Genomic DNA, 27,462 nt, shown 5'->3' on the forward strand with positions numbered 1-27,462 from the left:
AGAAAGAAATGAAGTCAGGCAAGGAGGTTAGTGATTGCCCCCCAATACTTAGGAAGCAAGCACAGGAAAAAGGGACTGACACCCACTTCATTTAAACAAATAAATATTTAATAAATTTGAGAAGCAGCCAAAACACAGTAGAAGGCAACCACTGTTCCCAAAGCAATGGAAGCAAGGCCCGAAACACAGGGAGGGGTAGGGCTTGGGCTAGGTGGTAGAAAGTCTACTTGCTCAGTCCCTGGGTTCAGTCCCTCACACAGAGGGGGAAAATGAAAAAAGGAGGCTGTCTTTTACTTTTGTTGCACCCAGAAGTTAAAGGAGGAAAGGGTTATGCTAGAGGTTTCAGCCCTGAGTTGGCTGACTCCAAGGCAGGGCGGCTTGGCAGAGGAGAAACAGTCCAGGGCAGGGAGCAGCGAGCCTGCCCTCTTTCTGTCCCTTTATATTGTCTCAAGCTCAAAGCCTGATTGGTGCCACCCACAGCCGGGATGGGGCATCCTCAATCCATTCAGCCACCCCAGAACTATGCTAATCCATTTAGGGGATTAATCCAGATAGCACACATGCTGACCCACTGACTCTGAAAAGCCCCATCTATGAGCACATGCGGCTTTGGGGGACATCTAGATTCGAGGCACAAAGAGAGAGGAAGTGGTCAACAGACTAAATGCTAAAAAGAGATCAAGTTGAATTCTGGGAACTGTCTCTGGATTTGGGAAGAAGAAGGCCAATAGTGGCCAGGCATGGTGGTGCACGCCTGTAATCCCTGTACTCTGGAAGCTGAGACTGGAAGATCACTGCAAGTCTGAGGCCAGCCTGGGCTACAAAGTGAGTTCAAGGCCGCCTGAACTGTATAGTGAAACCCTGTCTCAAAAAAAAAAAAAAAAAAAAAAAAAAAGCCACTAGTGAGTAGTAGTAGTTTCCTGTTGGAATTAATAACATTTGCAATATTCTCTCTTTTTTTTAAGTACTGGTAGATTCAACCCATTGCTCTACCAGTGAGCTACATTTCTAGCCCTTATTGACTGACTGTTAAGTCAGGGTCTCACTAAACAATTGCCCAGGTAGGATACAAACTGGTGATCCTCTTGCCTCAACCTCCCTAAGTGCTGCAGATTGCATCACCATGCCCCGTGCAATGTACGGCATTTTTTACTGTATACGACATCCTTGTGTTTGATTTCAGATATGGAGTTGTATCCTGATTACAAGGATAGTTCTAACAGAGAGAGATACTGGCTATTTTTTACTTACAGGTATGAGAACTACAAAGAAGAAACTGTGAAGGTACATGTTCAAACTTCACTGTTCTTCAGTGACTGACTTTTTTGTTGAATCTCAGATCTGATACTAGTGTTCAAAACTTGAGAAAATTACTTGGATTGTGTTGTTCAAGATGTAACAGTTAAAAGATATAGCACATTCCCCCCCTCCCGGGGGGATTGAGGCCAAAGCCTTCTCACTGAGCTAATCCCCAACCTATTTTACATTTTTACTTTGAGACAGGGTCTTAATAAATTGTCTAGGCTGGGCTCAAACTTGTGATCCTCTCCTTCAGCCTCCCAGAGTCAAGCCTGGGCTACATAGTGAGATTCTGTCTCAAAAAAAAAAAAAAAAAAAAAAAAAAAAAGTTTTTGGTGTTGGGGATTGAATTCAGGGCCTTGAACATACACTACTATATATGCACTCTACCACTGAAGATTATACCTCTAGCTTCAATTTAACATGAATGTAAATTTGCATTCATTTTTTGACAGTCTTACTAAATTGCCCAGGATAGTCCTGAATTTGTGATCTTCCTGCCTCATTTTCCCCAGTAGCTGGGATTACAGGCGCGTGACAAACTGTTTATTTGTGGTGTAGTATTGGTAACTCAATCCAGGACTTCACACTGAACTACATCTTTGGCTTTTTCTTTTCTTTTTCTGAGACAAGGTCTCACTAATTTGCTAAATTGCCCAGGCTGTGCTCAAACTTGCTGTTCTCCTGTCTCAGCCTCCCAGAGTGCTGGGATTACAGATCTGCACCACAATAGCCTGCATGCATTTATTAATTGATAGGGTCTTATCATGTTATTCGGGCTGGTCTTGAATTATATAATCTAGGCTAACCTTGAACTTGGTTATTCTCCTGCATCAGCGTCATGAGAGCTGGGATTAAACGCATGGGTCATCACACCCGGTTGTTTTTAATGGCCCTGTTTAACAACCAGCCCATGAAGTTCATGGAAAACCATTTTTCCAAGTCAGTAGGAGCAGCAGACTTTCCCTATCATGGCCAGCAAGACATACCCACCTGCCTCCCTACACTATGCTCTCACACTAATCTGCTCCCTCCAAACTCCAGGACCTCAATTTGCTCTTTTGGAAGCAACAATTCTCCCACTTACTTGAGGCAAATTAATCCTTACAGAGAATCTTCAACCATGCATTGAATCTGGTAACATCCAACTAATAGCAGGCACAACAGAAGACTTTCTCATTTGCTTATATAATGCTTACTAGCATAGCACGTACATGTTTAACATCTTCCTGTAAACATGCTTCCTAATATTAGCATGCAAGAATAGCACTGTTCTCATCAGACTTCCAACGTAACTCAGTTTCGTTGCCGCAGCCTTAAATCTCCACGATAAGCAGGGCAGAGCATTATCGCCCCCTAACATTAACCCCAGTATTTCGGAGGCTGAAGCTGAGGCAGTAAGTAACAGAGACCAACGTAGGATGTAAATTGAACCTAAACTCACGATAAAGTACAGAGAAAACCCTACCTCAGAAGCACAAGCATACTCCAAATAACTACTTAAACGTAATGCTAACAACATAACCCAAACGCTACAGCCCTTAAACGAGTATTACTTTGCATACTTAGTCTATCTGTGGCAAAAAAAAGAGTGTGTGATCGTCAGGAAGAATCAGAAAGGAGCAATCAGGGTGTTGCAAGTCCTGATTACGCAGCACACTAATCACGTGTCATGCGGTACTCCAATCATCACGTTCTATCTGCCCTCCAGAGGAGGAACAGGTAAGGATTATCCCACCTGACGATAACAAGACAACCATACATTTCCCTACTCAGCAGAAAAGATTCCACAACAAGATAGGGTGATTACATAACAAGTTTGTCTGTACAACTGTTACGTAGCACTCTTCAATTCTTAGTGCATCATTTATTCGGACATCTTTAAAATTATTTTATTCCCCATTCGGCGGCCAAAAATGGAGAAACTAACTCCCTCCCACAATGCCTCACTCACGTCGCGCTAGTCGCTCTGGGCGCAGCACTTATTTACATGCCTCCGCCCACTTCCTTTCCGCAGGCCGACCGCCCTCTACCGTAAAACACAAAATAGAAGCGATACAAATAATTTACACCTATAGAGCTGCGAAACTGCTTTTCTTTTCTCCAGCAGTTTGGCCACCCTAATTGTCTTACGAAATTGTAAGGCTTGGTCTCATTATAAATATATTTTATTATAAAACACAAGTAAAACACTAATCCCAGATTCCAGACTAATCACCCCAACATCACCACTCTCTACCAAAAACAGTCGCAGGTGAGGGTGGCCATGGAGGGAAAGGACAGAAACCTGTGCCTTTCTTCTTCCAGGACTCCTGGTTCCTCCGGTCTTCGTCTCTATTTTCTTGCCATGAAGATGATCAGAAAGGTTTCTTTTTCAGCCCAAAGACAGCCACAAATAATGCCACTTCCGTGACAGCTGGGAGGACACTGTGGGAAGTACGTGATAGGTTCAGAACCTCTTGCAGGATAAACACCCACATTTCCTAACCAGAGACTCCCACCTCCAAAGTACAGCGGAGTGCCATGAGGGTGAACCTGGGGGAAACAGGAGGACTGAATGGGGAAAACCCCAGGTTTGGTTTAAACCTTCCCTCTATTCCCAGACAGTGAATGCTACCGCACCTGCAGAAGACAAAAATGTACCAGTACGTGGTACACTCCCAACGCTCGAATATGAAGAAGGATAGGGCCACCGAGGCACTACAGTGAGCCCCAATGGCTTGGAAACACACTAGAGTGAAGGAAAGTCTTTGGATCCACAGGTAATGATGCATCTGAAAAGACCAGTGGTAGGGTTAGGGCTGGAATCAGCAGCAGCCCAGTCATCTGAGTTTTAGGGACCGCCACCGTATACCCAGAGCCATCCTGGACTCTCCGGGTGATGCAGAGACTTGATCCACTCTGATGGGATCACATTCTGGTGCCCTGGTCCTCCTGGTCCAGTTCAGAAACTTTCTTTGATCTATGTGCCTCACTCTTTTGGTCTCTTCTAAGTTCTCACAGTGCTTCATATTTTTAAACACTCGTGTAGCCTGATGTTTATCAGATTGATGACTTATGGATGATATATGTCTGCTTGCTCCTCAAGAGAGGAAGCTGTTTTGAAGACATCTAGATGTCTCCAGTGTCTGGTACACAGTTGGGCTTAAATGTCTTGGGTGTATTAAATCCTCCACACTGCCTAAGATCCCCGCTCCCCACCCCTGTACCAGGAATAGAATTCAGAGTCTCGAACTTGCTATGCAGGGGCAAGCACCGTGTCGCTGAGCTACACAATCCCTGGCCCCTGAGATTCTCTTTTTCAGCCAGGCCAGAGACTCTAGTGTCAGAAAGTACTATTTAGATGGCTGAAGGGAGTCGTGATGGAAATAGGTGGTGTGGGAAAGGAAGACGGGCAGGAAGGATACAGATGAGACTCTGAGTGCTGTTGAACATGGAAACTCCTGAGAGAAAACCGGCCAGCTCCACTGCAAAGAGGCCCAGGGTGACAGAGAGTGCTATCACCAACCTGTAGAGAAGAAAGGGATTGGATCAGGCTCTCTAGATCTTGAAGACTCTACCATCCCACCACCTCTTCGTCGAAACCACCCTGCCCAAGAGCTCACTGAATGTCTTGCTTTTTATATTCCTCAGGCGTGAACTTGAGAGGCAGGCAAGCTAGGATGTTGCTGTCCTGCGGAACAGGGCAGAAAGAAAAATAAGTGAAAAAGGGCAGGCTGCGGGGCAGGACCGGGGGCGACCGGGAAAGGGAGAACCCGAGGAGATAAATTCTGGGGGAGGGGTTACCCTGGGACTACAAAGAGGTGGAAAAACCAGAGGCTGAAGGGGAACGGTGCGCCTTACCCGGGACCAGAATAAGGTGATAACCACTACCAGATGCGCCAAAAGCGTCAAAAAACGAGAGGGAACGAGGCCTGAGATCCGACCCATGGCCTTCGGGCACAGGGGTCCCTCCTGGAGCAGAGGCCGCAGTCTAAAGTCCAAGCAGTACTCTGGAAGTCTGCAAGTCTGCAAACCACCTTCTTACACTGGTCCCGCGCATCCTGGCACCGCCCAGTTGCCTTGGTAACTGCGTACGTAGGGGCTGCGTCCCTTTGAAATCTCGCGAGAACAGTGTTCTCCCGCCACTAAGCGCTTCCGGAACAGCTCCGGCGCAGGAGATGAGCTAGGGCTACTTCTCTGTGTCCGCGGGGCTGTTACCCACTAGGAGTGTGAACTTGGCAAGTCCCACATCGCCAAAACTGTCCGGGGTGGTGGTGGTGATGGTGATTGGCGAACGGAAGTCCACCCTGCTCGGAGCCGCGCGGCTCAGGTGTGTTCCAGGATGGCCCTTCCATTTAGTCACCCGAGACAGTAGCCACCAGGTCCAAGGCTTGGACTCTCCCCTTCCCGTCCTCTGTATCCTTTTAGCTTCCCGATACCTTGGCGCTAGGAGTTAAAGGTACCGAGATGGAGAGGCAGGCGAGTCCTAGGCTATCTGACAGCTGCGTGTTTTCCTGGAGCCTTTGATTACTGGGGGATTCCAGACCCCGACCTGCCTGGGGAGACTCGGATTGCCCTCCGACGGGTGGTCTCTCTGCTGAGGGATTTGCAGAATGCGGAAAACTGCTAGCTCCCTGGAAGTAGGGTGCGGGAGACATTTGACTTTGGGGAGCGGAATGGATCACCAAGACTGGAAAGTGGAGGGATTGGGAGTGAAAGAAAGGAAAGGAATGGAACAGTCTGCGTCCCTAGGAGGCATACGGTTGGTCCCAACTCTGATTTCGTTATTGCTTTGAGGTCCCAGGCCCGACATTGCTTCTTACTACCGGCGACCTGCCTGACCTCTAGGCCTCAGCAGGAATCCCTGCAGATCAGAAAATTCCACATTCGCTCGCCGCACACAGTCAAGTTCCATCCTTAAGGGACCTGCAGCCCTGTTCCCAGAAGAACAATCTCTCCTTCCTACTCCTCAGCTCTGTGCCTTTAAACTCATGCAAATGACAAGCCCAAGAGGCATTTCTTAGTCCACAGATACCTATTAGCCATCTAGTAAATGTCAGGTACTGTTCTGTGCTGTGGGAAAATGTTTGGTAATAAAGGTTCTACCTTCCTCCAATTTATATTTTAGGCAGCAACTTCTGGCAAGCAAGAAAACAAATAGCCTGCAAGGTAATTGGTGCTGTAATTAAAAAATGTTGAAGGGATAGACTAAATTAATGTGATCAAGATACGATCAAGATAATAAGCCATCCCCCCTTCAAACTTTGTTTTAGGGAATTTGGCTAAAGTGAAATAAAATATGTTTCTGTTTCCCTGAGTCTCAAAGAAATGCAGCCAAATGCACCCAATTCTAACTACCATGCCTAGCTAGGAATTAGTTTTTGACTAGCTTTTTTTTTTTTTTTTTAATCGAACTCACAACCACACATTTGCAAGGCAGGTTCTTATGCCACTGAGCTAAATCCCCAGCCCAGGAATTAGTTTTTGAAAGAGCAAAATTTGGCAAAGTCCTTTTCTTTTTTAGTCAAATAATATTGCATACTAATCAAATATTACCTAAGCTGGTTTTTTTTTTTTTTTTTGTCTTTTTGACAGGGGTCTTGCTATGCAATTCAGGCCAGTCTTGAGCTGACTTTGTAGCCCAGCCTGGTCTTGAGTTTGCAATGATCCTCCTGCCTCAGCCTCTCAAGTCCTGGGATTACAGGCATGTGCCACTACACCGGCTTTAAACTGTTTTCTTAGCTTTGATGTAAAGAAGATTCTTGTCTTGACTATTGGACTTGTCAAAGTTCTAAAATTTTTTCAAACCTCCCTCATCTCAGGACAGACAAGCAAAACCACAAGGACAGTGAGCACAACTGCTTTTCTCTCTTGAAGTAACCTTCATTACCATTAGACCCCAAAATTAGTAAGAGTTAGATGGACATGGTGGTGCATGCCTGTAATTCCAGGGCTCAAGAGTCAGGCAAGATGAATGCCTTGAGTTCTCTGCCAGCATGGGCTACATAATGAGTTCAAGCCACCCTGAACTACATAGCAAGACCCTGTTTAAAAAAAAAACAAACCAAAAAACGATTGATGACTCATGTTACAGTGAGAGATAAGCATCCTATGTACCCAACACAGAAACTAATAGTTCAGCAAGCATGTGGCACTCTTGAGGCACACATGAAATATAAGGACTGGAGAATTTATGTTTTTCTTCTCTCTGCCTGTAATTTACAAGCATTTTCTCCTAAGCATAGAAAACTCAGGCCAAACTCCTAGTTTGTCAAGTCTGGTTGTTCCCAGAGAAAGGAAGCAGTGTCATAGGGCAACACCCAGGAGAATCTAGGACCTGCTTTTACAAGGTTTTCCAAGGTCCCTGAATAGAACAAAGAGAAAGAACCAGGGATGTGGAAAACGGGGCAGGAGCACTCCAGAGTGCCCGTGAGGGATGGCAATAAGCCCAGTGTGCTGGTGATGAGAAAGGGAGGCAGCGTTTCTGAAACCTGGTGACAGAAGAGGAAGAGAAGAGTGGACTAAGCCTGGAAGACACAGAGCCAGATGCCATCAGGTTTTAGCCCGTGATCCCAGCACTTGCCGGGGCCTGTGCCAGGAAATCCCAGCAAGTTCAAGGCTACATAGCGCAACCCCATCTCAGAAATAAATAAATACATACATACAAAGCAAAACAGGTGATGTGGGGTCTTGTAGCTACCAAGAGAGCCATAGGCAGATTGTGTTCCAGATGACTGGTTGCAACATGTAGAATGCGTTTTATTCAAAAGACGAAAAGAGGAAGACACAGAATAATCTACAAGGGACAGCTGGGGGGTTGCAGCGGGGAGGGCCCTCTCAAGAAAGTACAGCAAAGTAGGTAAAGTCAAAAGAGATTTACATGATAAAGGTGTGGGCATGGGGGCAGGTGAGAAAGAGGTTAAAATGGCTGTTAGATCTCGGGTTCCAGGAGCTGAAGTCTCGGGGCATTCTGCTCATTAGGCTTCCTGCCCAGGGGAATACTAGGTAGCAAGAACTGAGCAATCGCATTGCCTGACATGGAACAATGACAAGCATGGCCTGTGATTTTCTGTCACTTTGGATCGCAGAAGCCTAGAGAGAAGCCACTTCTGAGTTTTAGAGCCACCTTGTGGTCATAAGAGGTACTGCTGGTGTCTGGACGTGCCTCCCGAAATGACCATTCACTTTAGGGTAGGACCCCATGTCCGAATATCTGAACTAGTGAAAAAGCCAAAATTATGTAAAATACAGGAAATGGTATATATATATATATATATATATATATATTTTAAATTTTTTATCGGTACCGGAGGTCCAACTCATGACCACACGCTTGCAAGGCAGGCACTTATGCCGCTGAGCTAAATTCCCAGCTCAGGAAATGGTATATTAAGCTCCTGTGAAACCGTAGTAGGTTTTCGAATAGTTTCTGCTTCAACCATTACCAACACACAGCCTCGATTCAGCAATAGCATCTCCCAACTCCCACTGGGTTGTTTTGAAGCAAATTCTAGACATCATCAAAAAGCCAATATACTTACTTCGCACACGTCAACAAAATGCTTCTAAAGTTTATATGGATTGCTTTCGTGTGTGTGTGTGTGTGTGTGTGTGTGTGTGTGTGTGTGTGTGATAGGGTTACTCTACAACTATACTAAATACTCAGCCGTTTTTATTTTTTAATTTTGATACAGGCTCTGAACTTGAAATCCTCCTGTCTCAGCCTCCCAAGTAGTTCCAACTATAGGCATGCATCGCCTGCATAGCCCAGCCTGCTTTTCAATTTTATTTTATTTTATTTTTGGAAACATGGTTTCATTTTGTAGCTCAAGCTGGCCTTGAACTCGGGGCAATCCTCCTGCCTCAGCCTCCTGAGTGCTGAGATTACAGGTATACGCCACCACACCTGGCTACTTTTTAATTAAAATTATTTTGGAGGTCTGGATCATTCATTGTTTTTATGTTAACTTAACCATCAGCAAACAGAAGAGTGAATAAAACATAAGCAACTCATTGAAAGCAATCAATTTATTAGCACAGATTTTTTTGTTTTGTTTTGTCTCTAATTGTTTATTGGTACATTTTAGGTACACGTTATGACCACATCCATCATAAGGAATTTGTACCTATACATGATGTATCTTGATTCTCTTTTTCCCCATCCCTCTACCTCCCTTCAGCCTTTCTTTCCTTCCCTATTTACAAAAAGCTGTTTCTTTTTTTTTTCTTTTCTCATTTTTCCTTTCCTCCTCGCTCCTCCCTTCCTATTTCACAGTATCTGTTACACATTTTGGTCCTTATTTACACTTCTGGCTTCTCATACCACAGAAACAATGTGGCGTTTACACATGGGTGTCTGATTTATTTCATTTAAGAATAGGGGCTCAAGGTGCCTACATTTACCTAGAAATATCTCAAGATTATCTTTCTTTATGGCAGAGTAGGACTCTATCTTATAAAAATTCATACCTTCTTTATCCGTTCATCAGTTGATGGGCGTTGGGACTGTTTCCAGGGTTTAGCTATTACAAACTACAGCTGCACAGATTTAAGCATCGCTAGGAATCTCTCCTAGTGTCGCTGCTTGTCTATAAAGCTCGTCCTCAAAATAACAAAGCTGATCTGAGCTGTTCTTCACTATTGCTTTTCCTGTATTACTTTTTAAAAGAGCCAGAAGCCAGGAATGGCACCTGTAATGCCAGCACTTGGAGGTTGAGGCAGGAGCATTGCCACAAGTTTGAGGCCAGCCTGGGCTATGTAGGGAGGTCAAGGGCAGCCTAAAATCAGTCGATTGATTGATTGATCGATCGATCCAGATCAGGATAGTGACATGTATTAAATCCGATGTACCTATGGTGTTGAGATCAGGTTGTTTCGTTGAGACACAGCATGGCGGAAGTCTGTCTCTGAAGCTGCCATCCTGCACAGGCTCATAAAGGCAGAGACAATGAATCCTTTTCTCTCTCTTCTTTCTAACTTCTCTGAAAGATTTCTTGATTCTTTCCCTCTATAATTATAGACCTATTCTTTTACCTGAATTTTTTTCTTTTTAAAATTCTGAGTTGCAAGAAAAAAAAATTCTGGGTTGCTGCTCTTATATTAACAATATGATGACCCCATAAGAGTACCAAAATATTCCCCCAGATTGAAATCCAAGTTGATCAAAACATAAACCAAAAGCTGGATGCGGTGGCTCACCCAGTAGTTAGGAGGCTGAGGCAGGAGGATCATCGCGAGTTCTAGAACAGCCTGGGCTACAAAGTGAGTTCAAGGCCAGCCTGGACTGCAGAGAGACCCTGTCTCAAAAAGACAAAAACAAAACAAAACAAACAAACACCATAAGCCAGAATGTGTGACTATACTGAATTATAAAAGACAGCAGGGAGAAAAGTCACCCTAAACCACTACCTGATAGTTCTCATCTTGCCTGGGAGAAGGAAGCAGCAAGAGGAAACCACAGAGATGTCAAAGCTCACAAGGATTGAAAGTAAGGACAGAAGCCCGGAGTGGCAGAGTACACCTGTAATCCCAGCACTCAGGAGGCTGAGGCGGGAGGATCACAGTGCGTTCTAGGTCATCCTGGGCTCCACAGGAAGTACAAGACCACCCTGGACTGCATAGTGAGGCTCAAAAAAAAAACAAAACGAGCTGGGTGTGGTGGCATACACCTGCAATCTCAGCACTGAAGAGGCCAAGACCTGAAAGACGGTAAATTTGAGGCCAGTCTGGGCTATACACGGTGAAACTGTCTCAAAAAAAAAAAAAAAAAAAAAAAAAAAAAAAAAAAACCACAACAACAACAACAAACCGCAAAAGAGAGACTCATGGGGGTAACTACGGTCAGCAGATCAATGTTGTGGGAGAACAAGATCCTTAGAGTTATTACCCAGGGTCACTTAATGCCAGGCCTCGGAAGTTCTGTGAGCTTTGACATCTCTGTGATTTCTAATAACTTTCAAGAAAGCTGTTGAAAAAAATCTGGGTTGCTCTGGGGATGGGCAGGAATCCACCGGGAAGGGTCAGAGGGAGAATTTTCTGGAGGAGCGGAAATAGCCTATGTATCTTGAAAGAGATGTGAGGCTGTATTTGTCAAAATTCATTGAAACATACACTTAAAACCTATCCGTACTTTTTGCTGTGTGTAAATTATGCCTCAAAAATTTAAGTACAAAAACAATTTAAGTGCAGAATTTATTTCCCCCAAAGATTTTTACTTGCTAATGGCAGGGCTTTCCCAAACCGGTTTAAAAATTAGAATCTCCACACCTGGGGACTGGGCTGGGGATTTCTGAAGGTCCCGCAGGAGTCTGCACCCTGCTGGAGGAAGTCATGGCCTGCGGCTTCGGGGGTCCTGGACGCTGGCCCGGCCCCGCCGTGGTCTGCCAGGCGTCGGTCTCTGTGTGATCCTGGACAGTCCTCGCCGGGCTGTGAGATCGGGGTTCCTTGGTGATCAGGTCAGCGCCCCGCTCCCGCTCGGCGTTCCACAGCGTGGCGCTCCAGGGCAGGGTGGGAGGCACCGATGAGGCCTCCGAACCCCGGTGGGCGGGCACCAGCCGCAAGGCTCGGCCTGCCGGCCCAGCGTCCACCCGGTAGACCGAGCAGCCGGCCTCCAGCCGCCTGGACGAGCAATGGCCAAAGGGAAACCTGTCCACGCTTCCTCCTGGCCGGCCTCGTGGCGCAACGGTAGCGCGTCTGACTCCAGATCAGAAGGTTGCGTGTTCAAATCACGTCGGGGTCAGGTTCTTTTTCTGGGTCCAATTTCGTTCCCCTTATTCCTAAATCTAGCACGCGGGCCCGAAAAAAAGAAAAGAAGAGTCTGGAGTTGGGCGGATTATTGCAAAAAAAAAAAAAAAAAAAAAAAACTATCCGGGAGGCTCCAGCAATCCCCAGGACTGTTTTGTGGCGGATCCTGGTAATTTTGGGCGGACAGCCGGGTTCCAGATGACAGGCTCAGCTCTGGGTGCAGCCTACCAGGAGCAGGGTTTATGCCGCGATCTCTTCTCCGGCTCCCGAGCAGGCTTCCTAGACACAGAGGCGGACTAAGCGAGCGGGACCGAGTTCAAACCCCAGAGAAAAGAATTTGCAGGCTCGCAGCGTGGACGAGGTGGCCGAGTGGTTAAGGCGATGGACTGCTAATCCATTGTGCTCTGCACGCGTGGGTTCGAATCCCATCCTCGTCGGTACCCCCCCGCTGGGGTATCCTGCAGCTTTTGTAATCCCAGAGCAGGCTTTTGCGTTACCCTCCCTGCGGCATAGGGCTCCTCGCATGCCTGCAGTCCTGCTTTTCCTGCCACGTCTGTTGTCGATTTTGCTACATTTTCCTCCACTGCCAAGAGCCAGTGGGAGTGCACACGTGTTCACAGTCCGGTCCTGGAGCTGGACTGTCCAAGAAATTAGGGCACCCAACGTTAGCTGGCTGCGTAACCATTGCTGAGTTGGCTAAATCACCCATCTAGTGAAAAGGAGGTCCTGAGTTCCAGGCCCTTCGTAGCTTGGGTTACAGAGTGGACGTACTCAGGTCATGTTCCCTAAGCTGAGAACTTCTTACTCGGTTGAATCTACTCTATGCAGTACTCTGAGCGTATTTTGATAATGCTTTGCCCCTCGTGTACACCACACGCCTTGCTTCTCATGTCATATTTGTAATTTAGATTTACAGCCAAGAGCCAGAGACAGGGCGTGGTGGCGCCCCTGTAATCCCAGCAGGCTGACAAGACTATTCCTGCAAGTCTGAGACCGAGCCTGGACGCCAGAGCGAGTTTAAAGCCAGCTATGGACAACATAGGGATCCTGTCTCCAAAAAAATGCACCAGAATCGGTATTGCAGCTGAGCCGTTAACGTACTCCAAATAGCCAGCAGGGCAGTTTGCAGATTGTTTTTTATTTTCTAAAATAGCTCTAAAAACTTTCGCAGGAAAACCGAGCAGTAGTGAAACTTTACATAGCATTAAATCGAGGACGTGTCATCGACTGGCCGGTTAGCTCAGTTGGTTAGAGCGTGGTGCTAATAACGCCAAGGTCGCGGGTTCGATCCCCGTACGGGCCAGGGGTAAAAGTTTTAAGGTGGTATTTTGCACATGAAAAAAATGTCACGGGAAAACTACTTTTCCTCAACTTTTCACACCGTGTAGGACAAACAACCTTCGTTTCTACACAACCTGTAAAAACCCCTGTAATCCTAATATTGAGGTGGCTGAGACACTAGGATTCCCCTGAGTTTGAGGCCAGCCTCTGGGCTATATACTAAGACTCTCTCTCTCTCTCTCTCTCTCTCTCTCTCTCTCTCTCTCTCTCTCACACACACACACACACACACACACACCCATCCTGGTGTTGTGGATGGAGGTAAATCCAAAATGAGGCTGTCTTACAGCGGTGTGAAAAAACCAGTTTTGTGGTGTCTACATCAGAATTTCACAGTGTTATCACATGGCCCCTGAACTATGGTAACCACAAACAGAAGCCTTTTGGGATTTGGGATACGACTGTCTCAAATTATCATATGTGACTCTGATTAGTGGACTGTGGCAAATGGTCAGGAGTAGAGCAGATGTTCCCGTCTTCCTCCACACTCAAAAGTGGACTGCCGGCTGCCAGCTTGTTCATCGGGCCTGAGAGGACAGCCCCTTTCCCTCCTCCTCTTCTGGAGAACTTGGCTTCATTTCTGCTTTTACCGGATCTCTGGGCTCCGTGTGTGATCCTCTGGGTCTCGAATTTCCCCTTGGATCCTCTACCTAACAGCAGGAAACATACCCTTCTCTGGGACCCCCCAATCCCCGCCCCACTCCCAGCACTGCTCCAAGTGAGCTCCGCGAACAAGACCGACCTTCATTCCCATTTCTTGGCCAGCCAACCCCTGCAACCACACACAGATGCAGCTTCAGCCTTAGCAGCAGCAGCACTTTAATTCCACAAAAATTCAGGAAGCCGAAACGCATTAGACCACTCTACAGCAGCTGGGCTTCAAGACTGGCAACAATTCTACCTGAACCCTGAGCAGCAAGACACCTCCCACCTCACATCTCCACCGGGCAGTGCATTCCTCTTGGCTTCCTCCTGTTCTCGCTTGGGAAGCGGCATTGCAGAGGGTAGCAGTGGGGGTCACTCATCTGCAGCTGTGTACCCTTGCCTACACTCAAGCTCCCAAAGCCCCTGGCACCTGAGATGCGGTCACCGGAGCCAAGATGACCACACTGGGGCTGAGGCTTTCTCTGTTTCTTATCTTGATCTCATATGGAGTCAGGTCCCCACCCTCAAGCTGAGACCTCAAGCCCTGGCTTCCTAGGGATGGTGCTCTAGCTAGGAGGAGAGTTGGTAAGGACAGGATAGGTAGCTACAGAAGGCCAACAGAACAGAAGCAGAGCAACATCCCCTCCCATCAGGAGAACTGTTAGATTTTTCCCTTATACACCTCCTTAAGTCCAGCAGGTGGGCACGGGCTAGCTAGACACAGCGGGAAAGCCTCCAACATAGAAGCCCCCCTCAGGCGGTTCCCACCAGGTCTCCTACATAAGTCTTTAAGGTCCCGCTGGGCCCCGCCCCGGCCAACCCTGGCCTGTGCCCTCCTGCTCATTTGCACAGTGCCTCCAACACCTCCAAAGTGCGTCGGATGTCTCGGACTTGACGAGCCAGACCCTGAACCGGTTGCAGAGCCCGCTCCAGTTCCTCGCAGCGCGCCAGCAGTGTGTACATGCCCTTGATACTCATGTCTACGGCCTCGCCTAAGGAGTCCACGGCGTCGCGGTAGGTCTGGATGCAGCCCACGCTCAGCGCAGTCAGCTCCTGCACCGCACCACCCAGACCGCGAAGCAAACGATCCACCCGGCCGCCCAGCTCCCGACTCAGCCGCTCCAGATCCCGCAGCACGTCAGCGTCTATGGGCGGGATGGTGGGCGTGGGTGTGGGCGCCAGGCTGGGCCGCACCGGGGCAGGGGGCAGGGGCGGAGGGGCGCCGCTCAGGCGGATCTTGAGTTGCAGGTTGTTGGCGACGAAGTGGGTGAGGTCGCCGTGGCGGCTGACGGTGCCCTCCAGCTCCAAAGGGCTGGAGATGGTGGCGCGGCGTCCGCCGCCCGCGCCAGGCTCGGCCCCGGCGCCCCCGCACGCGGCGCTCAGCCCGTCCAGGCTGCGGCTGTCCTGAAGGCGGCCACAGAACGCGCGGCCGGCCCTGCCCTCGGCCTCGGCCTCCTCGTCGCCGTCTCGCTCCGCCTCCTGCAGCTGCTCCGCATCCATCTCGCCGGCTCCCGGGCCCCGACGGCAGGACCTCTCCGGAGCGGACCTGTCCTCGGGTGGCTCGAGGTGCCCGTCCCGGGAGGACGAGGGCGGGTCGTGCTCGCCACCTGGGGCTCCGCGGCGGCTCCCGGCCCCAGACGGCGTGGCTCGGGGGCCGGACTCGACCTCCCCGTCCTCGGGTGCCCGCCGGTGGACGCTGCTGCTGCTCGAAGCCTTCGAGGACGCGCTGAGGTGACGGCTCGCGCCCTCAACGTCCTCCGCCTCTTCCTCCCCGGACACCATCAAGCCTGAGGGCAGCTGATGGGGCCTTCGGTCCGGCCCGCCGTGGAAAACCGTGGCCTCTCGTTCCGCCACGGCCAGGAGGCCCCCCTCTGGCCCGGGCCGCCCCCGAGACGACTCCATACTGTGGCGGGGGCCGGAACCGGGGAATTGGTCCGCCGCAGCTCGGGAGGCGGTGGCGGCGCCTTTAAGGGGCGTTGGTAGAGGCGCGCCGATTGGCAGCAGCCTGACAAGGATAAGGACAGGAAGAACACTTTGATTGGCTGCCGCGACCAGGAAGTTCCGGAAGAAGACCTGTTATTGAACGGCCCTATACACGTGAGCGCCAACCGGGGTGAGGGATGGAGGGGACAGCTGCCCTCGTCGCCCCGCCCCTCAGAAAGTTGAAGGGGCAGATCTTAAAGACGGAGGTCTCTAAATACCAGACTCCCGCGGGGGCGGAGCCACGATCATTCCGACCACAGTTGTGTCGCCCACAGTTATTGGTTATCAAAGGCACTAGTGGGGACCAGACGCGGGGTTCCTAGAGATTCTTGGGAAATAGTGCTTCCTGCTTGGACCTGAGGGTTGAACATCACCTAGTTGACCAAGAAGGTTAAAACCAGAATTTCCGGCAGAATGTGAGTGGTTGACTCCACAATCCTGGGAAGACAGACCTCGCCTTTGAATCACTAGGAGCCACGCGTGTGGACAGCGCAGCGGGGTCTATGGACTTTCCTGGGTTGTTTTTTTTTTTTTTTTTTTAGCTACTCTGTGTTGTCTCCTTCCCTCTCTCCAGCGAGAGTTTCTCCCATTTTGCCCCAAGGTAAAAACAAATGAAACGATCACAATTTTTGACAGGCACTTTATAAGAAATAAAGGGTTGCGACTGACATAACTGGGGAGGTACTACTCCGATGAGGGGTCAGGGAAGTCCTCTTTGATGCGAGGACATTTAACTGAAAGAACCGCAAAGGCCAGCCTCCTTCCTGCCCAGAACCTCAGACACAACAACGGGGTGAAGGGTGTGGTCCTGGGTGTCGGGAGTGCGGGGACTTGAGAAATATTGGAGCTAAAACAAAAGGAGGAAGGGAGAAGAATATAGGGTTGCAAAGCAGGGAGCGTCTTCAAGTTCTTGGTAGAGAACAGAGCGTTTTTCTAAAGTCCAAGAATGCAGCAGACATTTAAAAGTACAGCCAAGCTCCCCAGACTTTGGTATTTAATGTTTCTTAGCCAAGAACGAATGTGATTGTTCCTTTCTTGTTGTTTTGTTTTTAAAGTGGGGGTTGAACTTAGGGTCTTCACAGTGAAGTACATCCCCAGCCTTTTTTCATTTTTATTTTTAGACAACGTCTTGCTAAATTGCTAATATGCTTGGATTGGGCTTGAATTTGCAATCCTCCTGCCTCAGCTGCCCACAATATTAGGATTTACAGGTCTGCACTATCACGCTTGGCTTGATTGCTCCTTTTTACTTTTTAAATTTTTATTAATCTTCTACAAAAATCCACACATTCACCAGCATAAGATGTCACTGGAAACTGCTCCTGCTTTTGCCAGTACCAAGACTGATCTTTGCAGCCCTTAACTGTCTGGTTAGGTGCTGTGTCCCTCCCACTGTTTTCTGGAGGTCTGTTGTTTTCTCATGGAAGCCATATCTTGCAAATTTATGTCTGGGAGTCCATTTTTCTCTGCACCATCCAAGGAATAATAAATTATGTCAAAGCCGATGTTTTGCCGCCACCAAAATGGGCTCTGACTCCAAATATATAGATGATGTTTTGTATGGTCTTGTACATTTTGGCCAGTTTTCTCTAAGTTTTTGTTGCCTTACCTGGATGAAAGATGTTAGTAGCCATTTATTTCCTCTGAATTTGTGGGTTGGTCATGAACTTCCCAATCTGAACAGTCACTGTTTTTCTTGATAGCACCAATCCTCAGGCATCCAAAGGAAAAGACATGGATAGGGAGCTGGCCTGTGGCAGTTGTCACATCAGCATCCATAAGTGCAGCTCTGTCACCTGCCTAACTCCTCTCTCTGCTAGCATTTTAGGGAGCCCGCTCTGATGATGGGAGCTTACTGTGTCATTAGGTATGAAGAATCCACAGTTGCTGTTGTCTGTATCTGGTGTGTGCGTGCGTGCGTGCGTGCATGGTTTTTTTTGAGATGCTCTTGTATATAGTTCAGTCTAGCCTTGAACTCACTGTGTTGTCCAGGCTGTCCTTAACTCACAATGACCCACCTGCATCAGCTTCCCAGTGCTAGGACTAGGCACATGTGCCCCATGCCCAGCTTTGTCTTTTATTTTGAGATGGAGTCTTGCAGAATTGCCTGGGCTGGGCTCAGGCTTTCATTTCTCTTGCCTCAGCTTCCAGTAGTGTTGGGATTACAGGTTTGTACTCCCTTGTTTAGCTCATATGTATTTTATAGTCACCTGCTATTTAATAAAACCATGTTTCCTCTGGTTTTTTTTTTTTTTTTTTTTGTCTTTTTGAAACAGGGTCCTGCTATGCAGTTCAGGCTGGCCTTGAGCTCACTTTGTAACCCATGCTGGTCTCGAACTCACAACAATCCTCCTGCCTCAGCCTCCCGAGTGCTGGGATCATAGGTGTGAGCCACCACGCCTGGCTGTTTCCTCTGTTCTTAAAAAAAAACTACACATATCTGGGCTGGTAGATCCATGTTCTTTAGAAGACAGAAGAATTTCCCTTGAGAATGGGAAGCTGAGCACAGGAAGGATATGATGTGAGAAGGTTTGGGTCTGGGAGTTACTGGCCCTTGCAGAAAATGTTTACAGGAGGATGAAAGGGAACAGGAGGACAAGAAGGAGATTGCAACTGTAAAGTAGCTTAGCCTACCATGATGGCGCTAGAATTGGGAAAATGGACCTGTTCTAGATGCACCTCGAAGGTTGTAGTGGTCAGTGTCGATTGCCCAAGTGTTGTGTAGGTGAAGCTCCTCACTCCATAGTTTATGAGGGTGGTGAGGTGATGACCTCCTTTACTGAACCAAGGGATAGAAACGTAGCCCAGCTGGCCAATCAGAGCACTTCTTCCTTCCTGTACACCGGCTCAGGAAGGGAACAGAACACAAGGCATGACCAATAAAATTTCCTCTCATACTTCTAAAAAATGTTCGTTTTTGAGGCAGGGTCTAACTACGTAGTCCAGGCTGGCCTTGAACTCACTGCTGTCCTCCTTCCTCAGCCTCCTGAGTGCTGGAATGACAGGCATGTGCCACCAGGCCTGGCTTCTAAAATTATTTTTAAATTTAAAAACATTTAAATGTATTTTTGTAGTGCTAGGGATCAAACCTAGGGCCTCATACGTGCTAGGTAAGAGCCCGGCAACTGAGCCTCCCACTGAACTTTTGCTTGTTTGTGTGACTAGAGTGGTGGGGAATAGGACACATTTTTCTTTCTCTTAGGATCTCAGGCTGGGGATCAACGTAGCCATCTCCAGGGAGACTGTTGCTATTAAGTGAATGAGGCTGTGAGTGAAGCCACCTGGAGATACAAGATGAAGTCACAGGCAAGCGTGGTGGCACAGGCCTGTCATCCCAGCATCTGGGAGGCTGAGGCAGGAGGATTGCCATGAGTTCGAGGCCAGCCTGGGCTACATAGTGAGTTCAAGACTGGCCTGAATTACATAGCAAAACCTTGCGGAAGAAAAAAAGAAAGAGATATAGACCGAGAAAGAGGAAAAGAGACAGAGACATGACATGTTCTAGAACATTCAAATTCCTGCACAGACCGCATCCACCCGTGTCTTTCCTATAATCTGGTTCTTCAGCCAGGAAGGGGTGGCCCACCCCCAAAATCCTTTCTCATTTTTCCTTCCTTTCATTAGTGGTGACTTGCTCTTCCCAGTGGCTGGAGTTACTCTCAGATTCTTCTCTTTTTGTTATAATCATGTACAATCCTTGGCTCTTCTATAAAATATACCCAGAGTATCTGGTGTCTCCCTCTTTCTTCAACCTTGAGACAGGTTCTTCTTAAATTGCCCGGGTGGCCTTGAACTGCCAATCCTCCTGCCTCAACTCCCAAGTAGCTGTGATGACAGGCATAGGCCATCACACCTCACTCAGAGAATCACTTTTCTGCTCGTGACCTTACCATGACTCCGAGTTCCCCTGAGGGTTAAAACCCAAGTCCTCACTGTGGCCTGGGATCCTGGGTGCAGGCAGGGCTCTGATCTCGTCTCTCCCTTCCTTTCGGCCGCACGACCCTTCAGGAGCAAAGCTACAGCTGGCTGGCTGGAGCTCATCAGCTTGGATCTAGACTCTGCCTGCCCAGGTGTGGACCTGTAACACACACCTTGAAGCAAGCATTTTTTTTTCTTTTTTTTTCCCCTCTCTTTTATTTTTTGAAATAGTTTTAGCCAGGCGTGGTGGCACACACCTGTCATCCCAGCACTTGGGAGGCTGAGGCAAGGGAATTATCACAAGTTCGAGACCAGCCTGGGCTGCAAAGTGAGCCCAAGGCCAGCCTGAACTGCACAGTGAGACCCTGTCTCAAAAAGACAAAAAAAAAAAACAAACCAAAAAACCAGTTTTGATGTGAGTGTGAACATGGTTCCTAGTTTTGTTCTTGTTTTGATTTCTCCCTTGTCTCTTTCGCTCCTGTCTTCTTCACCAATTTCCCAATGTTTGCACGATCTTCCTTTGGCCCTCCAACCTTATTCTAGTCTCTTCCTCTGTTTCTCTATTTTTTCCCACAAACTCAAAAGGAGAGAAGCCTTTTGTGAACAACGTTGCGGGCAAACCAGTGCCAGTAAGTCAGCCTCGCTGTGTGTGGAAGTTCACACTCAGAGAGAGGCCTGATGAGAGCTCGAGGGTGGGCAGACCCTCAGCAGTAGGGGACACCTCATCACACCAGAGGAGGCCTCAGGAGGAAGCCTTTTGTGTTTTGCAGTGTGCACAGGGTTTTAGCTGGAAGGCAGTCTCCGCAGACACCAGAGAATATACTCCAGGGCGAAGCCTTAGGTGTTTAAGAAGTGTGGGTGAGGTTTTATTCCAAAGTCCCCCTCCCGGCAGTCTCTGTCTGTTTGTCTCTCTCTGCTTTTTGCTCTCACTGCCATGAACACGTGCCTCTGTGTCATGTGCCACCATGCCTTGGAACCTGCTGCTTATGGAGTGAAACTTCCGCAAACTGTGAGCTAAATTAACCTCTTCTCCTTTAACTGTGAGTATCGGGTATTAAAAAAAAGGTTCATTTTCTACCAGAGGACTAACTTAGCTTAACTTAACATTGTAGAGAAGCTCTCTACAATGTAGTGTATGTGGGAAAGAACTTACCCGGAAGTCATACCTGGATAAACTCAAAAGAAATGCTCAGGGGAAAAGTTTTTTGTGTGCAAGAAGTCTCAGCAACTCTGTGGTAGTAATCAAACACACGAACACGCACACGGGGGCTAAGAATGTGGGCAAAATCATTGCGAGAGGCCATCCCACAATGAGCACTTGAAGCCATACTTAACTTTTTTTTCTGCAAAGATCCAGATGTGACTTCAAACTGACGTCAGGCAGCAGAGGACACTGTCAAGGTTGTAGCTTTGCTTTGTTAGGAGCATAGTTGGGTCCGTGTACCTTGCTCATGGGCATTGAACAAAGGCAGAAAGAATCCGGAGTGTTCTGGACAATGTGGACATGGCCAGGCGCACACAGACTGGATGTGAAGGGATAAAGGAGATACTGTATCCAAACAACCCAGAAACCAGCACAAGTGCCTCTATTCCTGTCAAACAAAACAATTTAAAATCTATAAAAACAACAAGGTTGGTTTCTATTTTATTTATTTATTTTTGTCTTTGTCTTTTTGAGACAGGGTCTCACTGTGCAACCTCAGGCTGGCCTTGAGCTCACTTTATAGTCCAGGCTGATCTTGAACTTGTGATGATCCTCCTGCCTCAGCCTCCTGAGTGCTAGGATTACAGGCCTGTGCCAGCATACCCAGCTGAGACAACATTGTTATATAAGATAAAGAGATCAACTCACCTAGGCAATATAATTATCTTAAATAAATGTGTACCCAACACTGGGCCACAAAATAAATGAAGCAGATTTTAGATCTGAAGGAAAGGATTGAGTCCACTACATTAACAGTTTAGCTTTTCTGCTTTTCTCAGTGATCAGACCATCCAGGAAAAAGTCAACTAGGAAACCTTGGAGTTGATCTATGGCGTAGATCAAATATATGTATCAGTCAGAGTGCATTTCATACAGCAGCTTGGCATGCATGGCATTCTCCCTTTCATCATGAACGACATTTTCAGAAGATACCATTTATTAGGCCACCAACAAGCCCAATTTTAAAACTCCGAATTATGTATCTTCTGACAGCAAGGAAAGGAAATTAGATTTGAACATCAAGAGTAATCGTGTCAGTCAACATACTCGTGACACCAGAGGTTCTAAGAAGAAATTGGCAATGTGTCTCAATTTAAAAGGTCTAAACTGGCTGGGGATTTACCTCAGTGGCATAAGCACCTGCCTGCCAAGTGCGAGGTCATGAGTTCGATCCCTGGTACTGCAAAACAAAACAAAACAAAACAAAACAAAACAAAAAAACCAAAACCAAGATTAATAAAAGAGCTGTCAAAACCAATACCACAGAAACAAAGGATCTTTAGAGACTACCTTGAACACCTATATGCCAACCAATGGAAAACCTAAAATAAATGGAAAAATTGCTGGACCTGTAACAGCACGAGCCATAAACATAGAAAGAAAATGTAACCCTTGGTAAGGAGCCATAAAATTGTATACAAAATGTCCCCCCACAAAGAAAAGCCCAGGACCAGATGGCTTTGCTGCTGAATTATAATAAACTTTTTTTTTTGTCTTTTTCCTTTTTATTGGTACCAGGGATCAAACTCACAACTGCCTGCTTGCAAGGCAGGCATTTATGCCACTGAGCTAAATCCCCAGCCCTGAATTGTAATAAACTTTTAAAGAAAAAATACCAATTATTCTGAAACTATTAAAAAAGCAAAAAGGAATGACTGCGAATTACTACAATCTCATTCCAGAAAACCAACATACAAGACCAAGTGAGGATGCAATCACAACCAAAACCAAAACAAAAAGTACTACGGAACCACGTCTCTGATGAACATAGATGCAGAAACTCTCATCAAAATACTAGCAAATCTAGCAGCAGGTGGTGAGATTGTACACTGTGACCAAATGGAATTTGTCTCAGAGACAAAGGTTGCTGGGATATATGAAACTCGATAAAAATGAGAATTTTTTTTTTGTCTTTTTCTTTTTTATTGGTACCGGGGATCGAACTCACAACTGCTTGCTTGCAAGGCAGTGCTTATGCCGCTGAGCTAAATCCCCAGCCCCAAAACTTGATAAAAACGATACATCATATCAACAGAGTAAAGGGAAAACATAATGTTCTTAATAGATGAAGAAAATGCATTCAATAAGATTCAGTATCCCTTTAGGATAAAAACTCAGTGACTAGCCAGGCGTGGTGGCACGTGCCTGTAATTCAGCACTTGGGAGGCTGAGGCAGGAGGATCGTTGCAAGTTCAAGGCCAACCTGGGCTACAAAGTGAGCTCACGGCCAGCCTGAACTGCATAGCAAGTCCCTGTCTCAAAAAGACAAACAAACAAAACAAAATAAAACCAACAAAGAATGAAGTCTCTAAGTACCGAACCTCAGCTCAGTGAGGACTGTTTATGGAAAACCCATCTGCTACCATACCAAACAGGGAAAAGTCGAAAGCATTTTCTCTAGACCTGGAACAGGACAAGCTGTCCTCGCTGGCTTCCTCCTTTTCCCCCAGAGCGGGTGGTCTGGGCCTTCACACTGAGCTACATGCTCATTGAGACAAGGTTACTTCTAGGTTACTGAGTTGCTCTCACTAAGGTTAGAACTTGCCCTTGTCCTGTCTCAGCCTCTTACGGCTGGGGCATTTTATGTGAAAAAATAAAAGCTGATACTCTAATAATGCTCTTTGTTGGACAACCTGTCTGCTTTTTAAAGTACTGTCAAACCCGGTTGCTGCCTCTTGCATACTGCATGATCAAGGTGGCCGGTGTTGCCCGGATCTCCTCAAGGGCAAAGCTGGGCAAAGCTAACACCTTCCTCGTGGATCCAGGGTGTGGGTTTGGGGCATTACACACACATTTGCTGCCCTTGACAGTTTGTTTAGGGACACAGTATCCTTCACACTGGAGCTGTATTCTTAGCATGTAAATTTCGACAAGGCTTAGCCTGACATGGGTATCAGCTACCTCCAGCAGCACCTGTGTCTTATGTACTAATTTTACACATATGAACCTGAATTAAAAAGATGAAAGCATGTGTGTATAGAGCTAATGTGCTTTTGTAAGACTCTGAGGTAACTGATTCCCACCTGGAGAGATCCTCTAGTTTCTTTTTGTTTCTTTCATTTTTTGAGACAAGGTGTCACTATGCAGTTCGGTTGGCATCAAAATCGCAGCGATCCTCCTGCCTCAGCCTCCTGAGTGCTAGGATTACAGGCATGCACCACCATGCCCAGCCCTCTAGTTTCTCTGAAGCAGTCTGGAAAGCCTGAGAGGCACTGCCAGGGGGCGTGGGGGTCGTCACCATGTCCTGAGCATCCTCCCCTCACGGTGCTGCTGAGAAGCTGCATCAGGAAAATCTGTTACATGAAGATGATTTATCTCTTATCTGTATTGCAAGGATGTGACAGGCCGGAGTAGTTGACATGTCCTGTAACCCTTGATGTGATATAAGGAAAAACACTACCATGGTGCATTAGTGCCAAAAATATTTAACTTATAATTGAATCTTGAGGGGTTTGGGGCGAACAGACTCATCTGATGACAAGCCCTTCTGTAGGATAAGTTGCCTGCCCCTTGCCTCCTACCAAAACAGAAAATTCCCAGAGGACAGCAATCCAAGACGGCAAAATGTCCTATCTGATCCTGATTTAATTCTCGTAAAATGAAGGTCCGGAATTAATGGCTCTGAGCTGGGGCCACATGACCTTGCGCTGTGTCATTTAGACTTTTCTAAAGAACAGAAATTACTCAGATAAAATGAGGTGCAGGGGACTCAGAGATAATCAACACAGTCTGTAGTTGAGTACTTTTGAGAAATTTAATTATGCACTAAGCGCATACACGTTAAATCAACTGAAGCTACAAACAGGCAGAATGCATCAAGGTTCCTAGATATACAAGGTTCCTATATATACTCTTTTCTCTAGGAATGTTCTTTTTTGGGAGGAGGGGAGAGGCAAGCAAGTTATTCCACAGAAAGTCTTGTTCTCAGTATCAAGAGTGGAGGTTTGGCATCTGCAGAGAACAGGAAAGGTAAAATGGTAAACATGGAACAGACTGTGCAAAGCTGTAATGCCCCTAGAAAAAACTCATTCCTGGCTCAGCAGCAGGGGACAAATTAGAAAGGCGGGAGGGCCTTTGGAGAAGCACAGGAAGTGGCCTATTTGCACGCCCTGCATGGTTATTCTTGTTAATATTGATTTCCTTTTAATTTCCTTATACTCTGGCTAAAGTTAATGCTGACGATTTGCTACGTGAAGTCATCGTGGATGTGGCCAGAAGACAGCATTAGGGGGCTCTCACAGCTGGTTCTTCGCCCTGGGACTGGATATGTGTTTTAAAGTGGCCTTGTGTTGCTTGGTAGGATTTATCAGAGTTTTCTCTTCCTTATAGAATATCACATCTCTCTGAAGTGGGAGACAAAGTAAATGATTCCACCAAAACAATAAGATTACTTTTCTTTCTGGCTGGAGGAACAGCAATCTTGGTAAGCTTGTCAAGTTTTTGGAAAAATCCAGCCCTGCCCCACCCCACCCCCAATAAGGTCCCAATACAGGGAGACTTTTAAGACCTGGTTGGTATGAGGGGTCGAGGACACACTCAGGTCTGTCACTTCAAACGAGGACACCCACACAGCAGATATGCACATTAAATAGGCTGTTTCTTTAGTCATCAAGGACATTAAAACCACAAAGATACTGCTACACCCAGAAAGCTACCGTAAAGAATACAGAGTCCAAGTGTTGGCAGAGATATAAATGAACAATGACTCCCACACTGTTGCTTAGGATGTAAACTGTCACAGAAATTCAATGTTAGCGGTTCAGGTCACACAGACACAAGGCCTGGGGGTCATGCAGGAGTTAACAGTCAGCAGAAGTGCAAATGCTTGTGAACCAAGCCATGCACCAAAAGAATGTTTACAGCTCAAACTACCCAAATGAGCTGGCGTGGCAGCACACGCCTGTACTCACAGCACTCGGGAGGCTGAGGCAGGAGGACTGTGAGTTCAAGACCAGCCTGGGCTACAAGGTGAGCTCCAACCAGCCTAAGCCACACAGTGAGACGCTGTCTCAAAAAGACAAACAAAACAAACAGAAACAAAACTACCCAAGTGGCCATCAATGGCAGAATGCAAGCTAAATTATGAATGTTAAAACACTGTGGGAACTAATGAATGAACTCACAGCCACAGTGCGGGGTGAATGAAACCAGAAAGGCACACGCTGAGACCATCCCGAGAGCTTGTTCACTGGTCTCGAAGTCACGGGAAACAGCGAAGTCTGAGAAGGACACAGAGGGCTGGCTGGCCTCCAGCATCTCTCGGGCTCCCCATGGCGCCTGCTGCCCCCTGTGGCACTCACACCTTCCTTCAGCTTTTGTGTCATCAGACCTAGCCAGCACCCCCCAACCCCCCACCCTGCCACCCCCGTTTCTCACAGCGTCATTGCTTCTGGGTGACACAGCACAGTCCTTGAGTGCAGGGCCCAGACTGGCACATTTCCCACCTACAGTAGTGCTCGGCAATCACTAATTCCTCGCTGGGATGCAATTTGCAGGCTTTCAGCTAGTGAGGGGAAGCTCCCAGTGGCCTCCTAAGCGCAGTTCCTCTCTATGAGATCTGATAGTGGAAGCAAACAATCCAGAAGTTTGGGAAAATGAGACAGCCCCAGGGAAATGTGGGCTGCAGGAAGGGCAGCCAGTGACATGGTGGAGCCTGGTGGGCCGCTTCAGATGCAGTGGCCCACGGAGGCTGTATAGGGGAGGCCGGACAAAAAGAGACTCGGTGATGACGCCGAGGATCCATTTGTTTATAAAAGAAGGGAGAAGGGTCATCTGGAGAGGAGGAGGAAGCAGAAATGCACCCGTGGGGAAGATATCACGAGATAAGGAGCTGCAGGGCGCCCTGGAAAAGAGGAGCAAGAAGGCCACTGTGGGTGGGAGGAGCCGTGTGTGCCACCTCCAGGACTCTGGGACTGTACATCAAGAACGTTCGGGAGGGGCTGGGGATTTAGCTGGAGGACGCAGAGTTGCAAGGTGACAACAGAGAATCAGGGCACCAGGAAGCCTGCGATCACCCACTGCTGTGATCACCCTCTGGGGTTCATCTACTCAAGCACCGTGCAATGCTTCTGTACCTTTCCTGTATCACAATTGGAGCGAAACTCATCCAGACCCTTTCCACACAGGAGAGTTTCTGTGACCTCTCCATGCTTCTCCTCCTGTCAGCAGCCACGCCTTCGGCCCATCAGTCACAGTGTCGCGGGGAGAGCAAGCTTGGTTTACCTCTGTGAGGGGACCGCGCTCCCGTCCTAGGCTGCTTCTTTGTCTACCCACAGCTCTGCACACAAGACCCAGGGACTGATCCATAATGACTCAGAATGTCACTAATTGATAAACCAACGTCCCAT

General features: G+C 47.5%; 2 protein-coding genes, 1 long non-coding RNA gene and 4 other non-coding genes across 7 annotated transcripts; 4 read left to right on the plus strand and 3 right to left on the minus strand.

The window, feature by feature from the left end:
- Nucleotides 1-2,910: 2,910 nt before the first annotated feature.
- LOC111755740 (U8 small nucleolar RNA) lies at nucleotides 2,911-3,044 on the minus strand. Its single transcript, XR_002790304.2, has one exon. It is a non-coding gene; the product is annotated as a U8 small nucleolar RNA (small nucleolar RNA).
- Nucleotides 3,045-3,449: 405 nt separating this feature from the next.
- On the minus strand, nucleotides 3,450-5,353 carry Tmem107 (transmembrane protein 107). Its single transcript, XM_003466233.4, has 5 exons — nucleotides 5,143-5,353; nucleotides 4,905-4,972; nucleotides 4,707-4,807; nucleotides 3,922-4,018; nucleotides 3,450-3,726 (listed from the first exon to the last, which is right to left on the minus strand). Exons 1-5 carry the CDS (start codon nucleotides 5,227-5,229, stop codon nucleotides 3,657-3,659), a joined length of 423 nt encoding a protein of 140 aa, XP_003466281.1. The 5' UTR covers nucleotides 5,230-5,353; the 3' UTR covers nucleotides 3,450-3,656.
- Nucleotides 5,354-5,410: 57 nt separating this feature from the next.
- Nucleotides 5,411-12,093, plus strand: LOC106026850 (uncharacterized). The gene is made up of 2 exons (XR_001200429.3): nucleotides 5,411-5,611; nucleotides 6,079-12,093. It is a non-coding gene; the product is annotated as an uncharacterized LOC106026850 (long non-coding RNA).
- On the plus strand, nucleotides 11,948-12,019 carry Trnaw-cca (transfer RNA tryptophan (anticodon CCA)). The gene has a single exon. It is a non-coding gene; the product is annotated as a tRNA-Trp (tRNA).
- A 286-nt stretch (nucleotides 12,094-12,379) lies between the features above and the next one.
- Nucleotides 12,380-12,461, plus strand: Trnas-gcu (transfer RNA serine (anticodon GCU)). The gene has a single exon. It is a non-coding gene; the product is annotated as a tRNA-Ser (tRNA).
- A 792-nt stretch (nucleotides 12,462-13,253) lies between these two features.
- On the plus strand, nucleotides 13,254-13,327 carry Trnai-aau (transfer RNA isoleucine (anticodon AAU)). Its single transcript has one exon. It is a non-coding gene; the product is annotated as a tRNA-Ile (tRNA).
- Nucleotides 13,328-14,167: 840 nt separating this feature from the next.
- Nucleotides 14,168-16,500, minus strand: Borcs6 (BLOC-1 related complex subunit 6). Its single transcript, XM_005002099.3, has one exon. The coding sequence runs from the start codon at nucleotides 15,910-15,912 to the stop codon at nucleotides 14,851-14,853; it is 1,062 nt and encodes a 353-aa protein (XP_005002156.2). The 5' UTR covers nucleotides 15,913-16,500; the 3' UTR covers nucleotides 14,168-14,850.
- Nucleotides 16,501-27,462: the final 10,962 nt, after the last annotated feature.

Source organism: Cavia porcellus, unplaced genomic scaffold (genome assembly GCF_034190915.1).
Source record: "Cavia porcellus strain 051 isolate PalLab524CR breed Dunkin Hartley unplaced genomic scaffold, mCavPor4.1 scaffold_32, whole genome shotgun sequence".
Classification (NCBI taxonomy): Eukaryota; Metazoa; Chordata; class Mammalia; order Rodentia; family Caviidae; genus Cavia; species Cavia porcellus.

What these genes read in the sequence shown, in the direction of transcription:
- Tmem107 (XM_003466233.4), bottom strand. Translation starts at nt 5,229, where the DNA reads ATGGGTCGGATCTCAGGCCTCGTTCCCTCTCGTTTTTTGACGCTTTTG. An exon ending in TCACCTTATTCTGGTCCCGG is followed by an intron (nt 4,973 to 5,142) that starts GTAAGGCGCACC and finishes CCTGTTCCGCAG; the next exon opens with GACAGCAACATCCTAGCTTG. An exon ending in TACATTTTTGTCTTCTGCAG is followed by an intron (nt 3,727 to 3,921) that starts GTGCGGTAGCAT and finishes TACTTCCCACAG; the next exon opens with TGTCCTCCCAGCTGTCACGG.
- Borcs6 (XM_005002099.3), bottom strand. Translation starts at nt 15,912, where the DNA reads ATGGAGTCGTCTCGGGGGCGGCCCGGGCCAGAGGGGGGCCTCCTGGCC.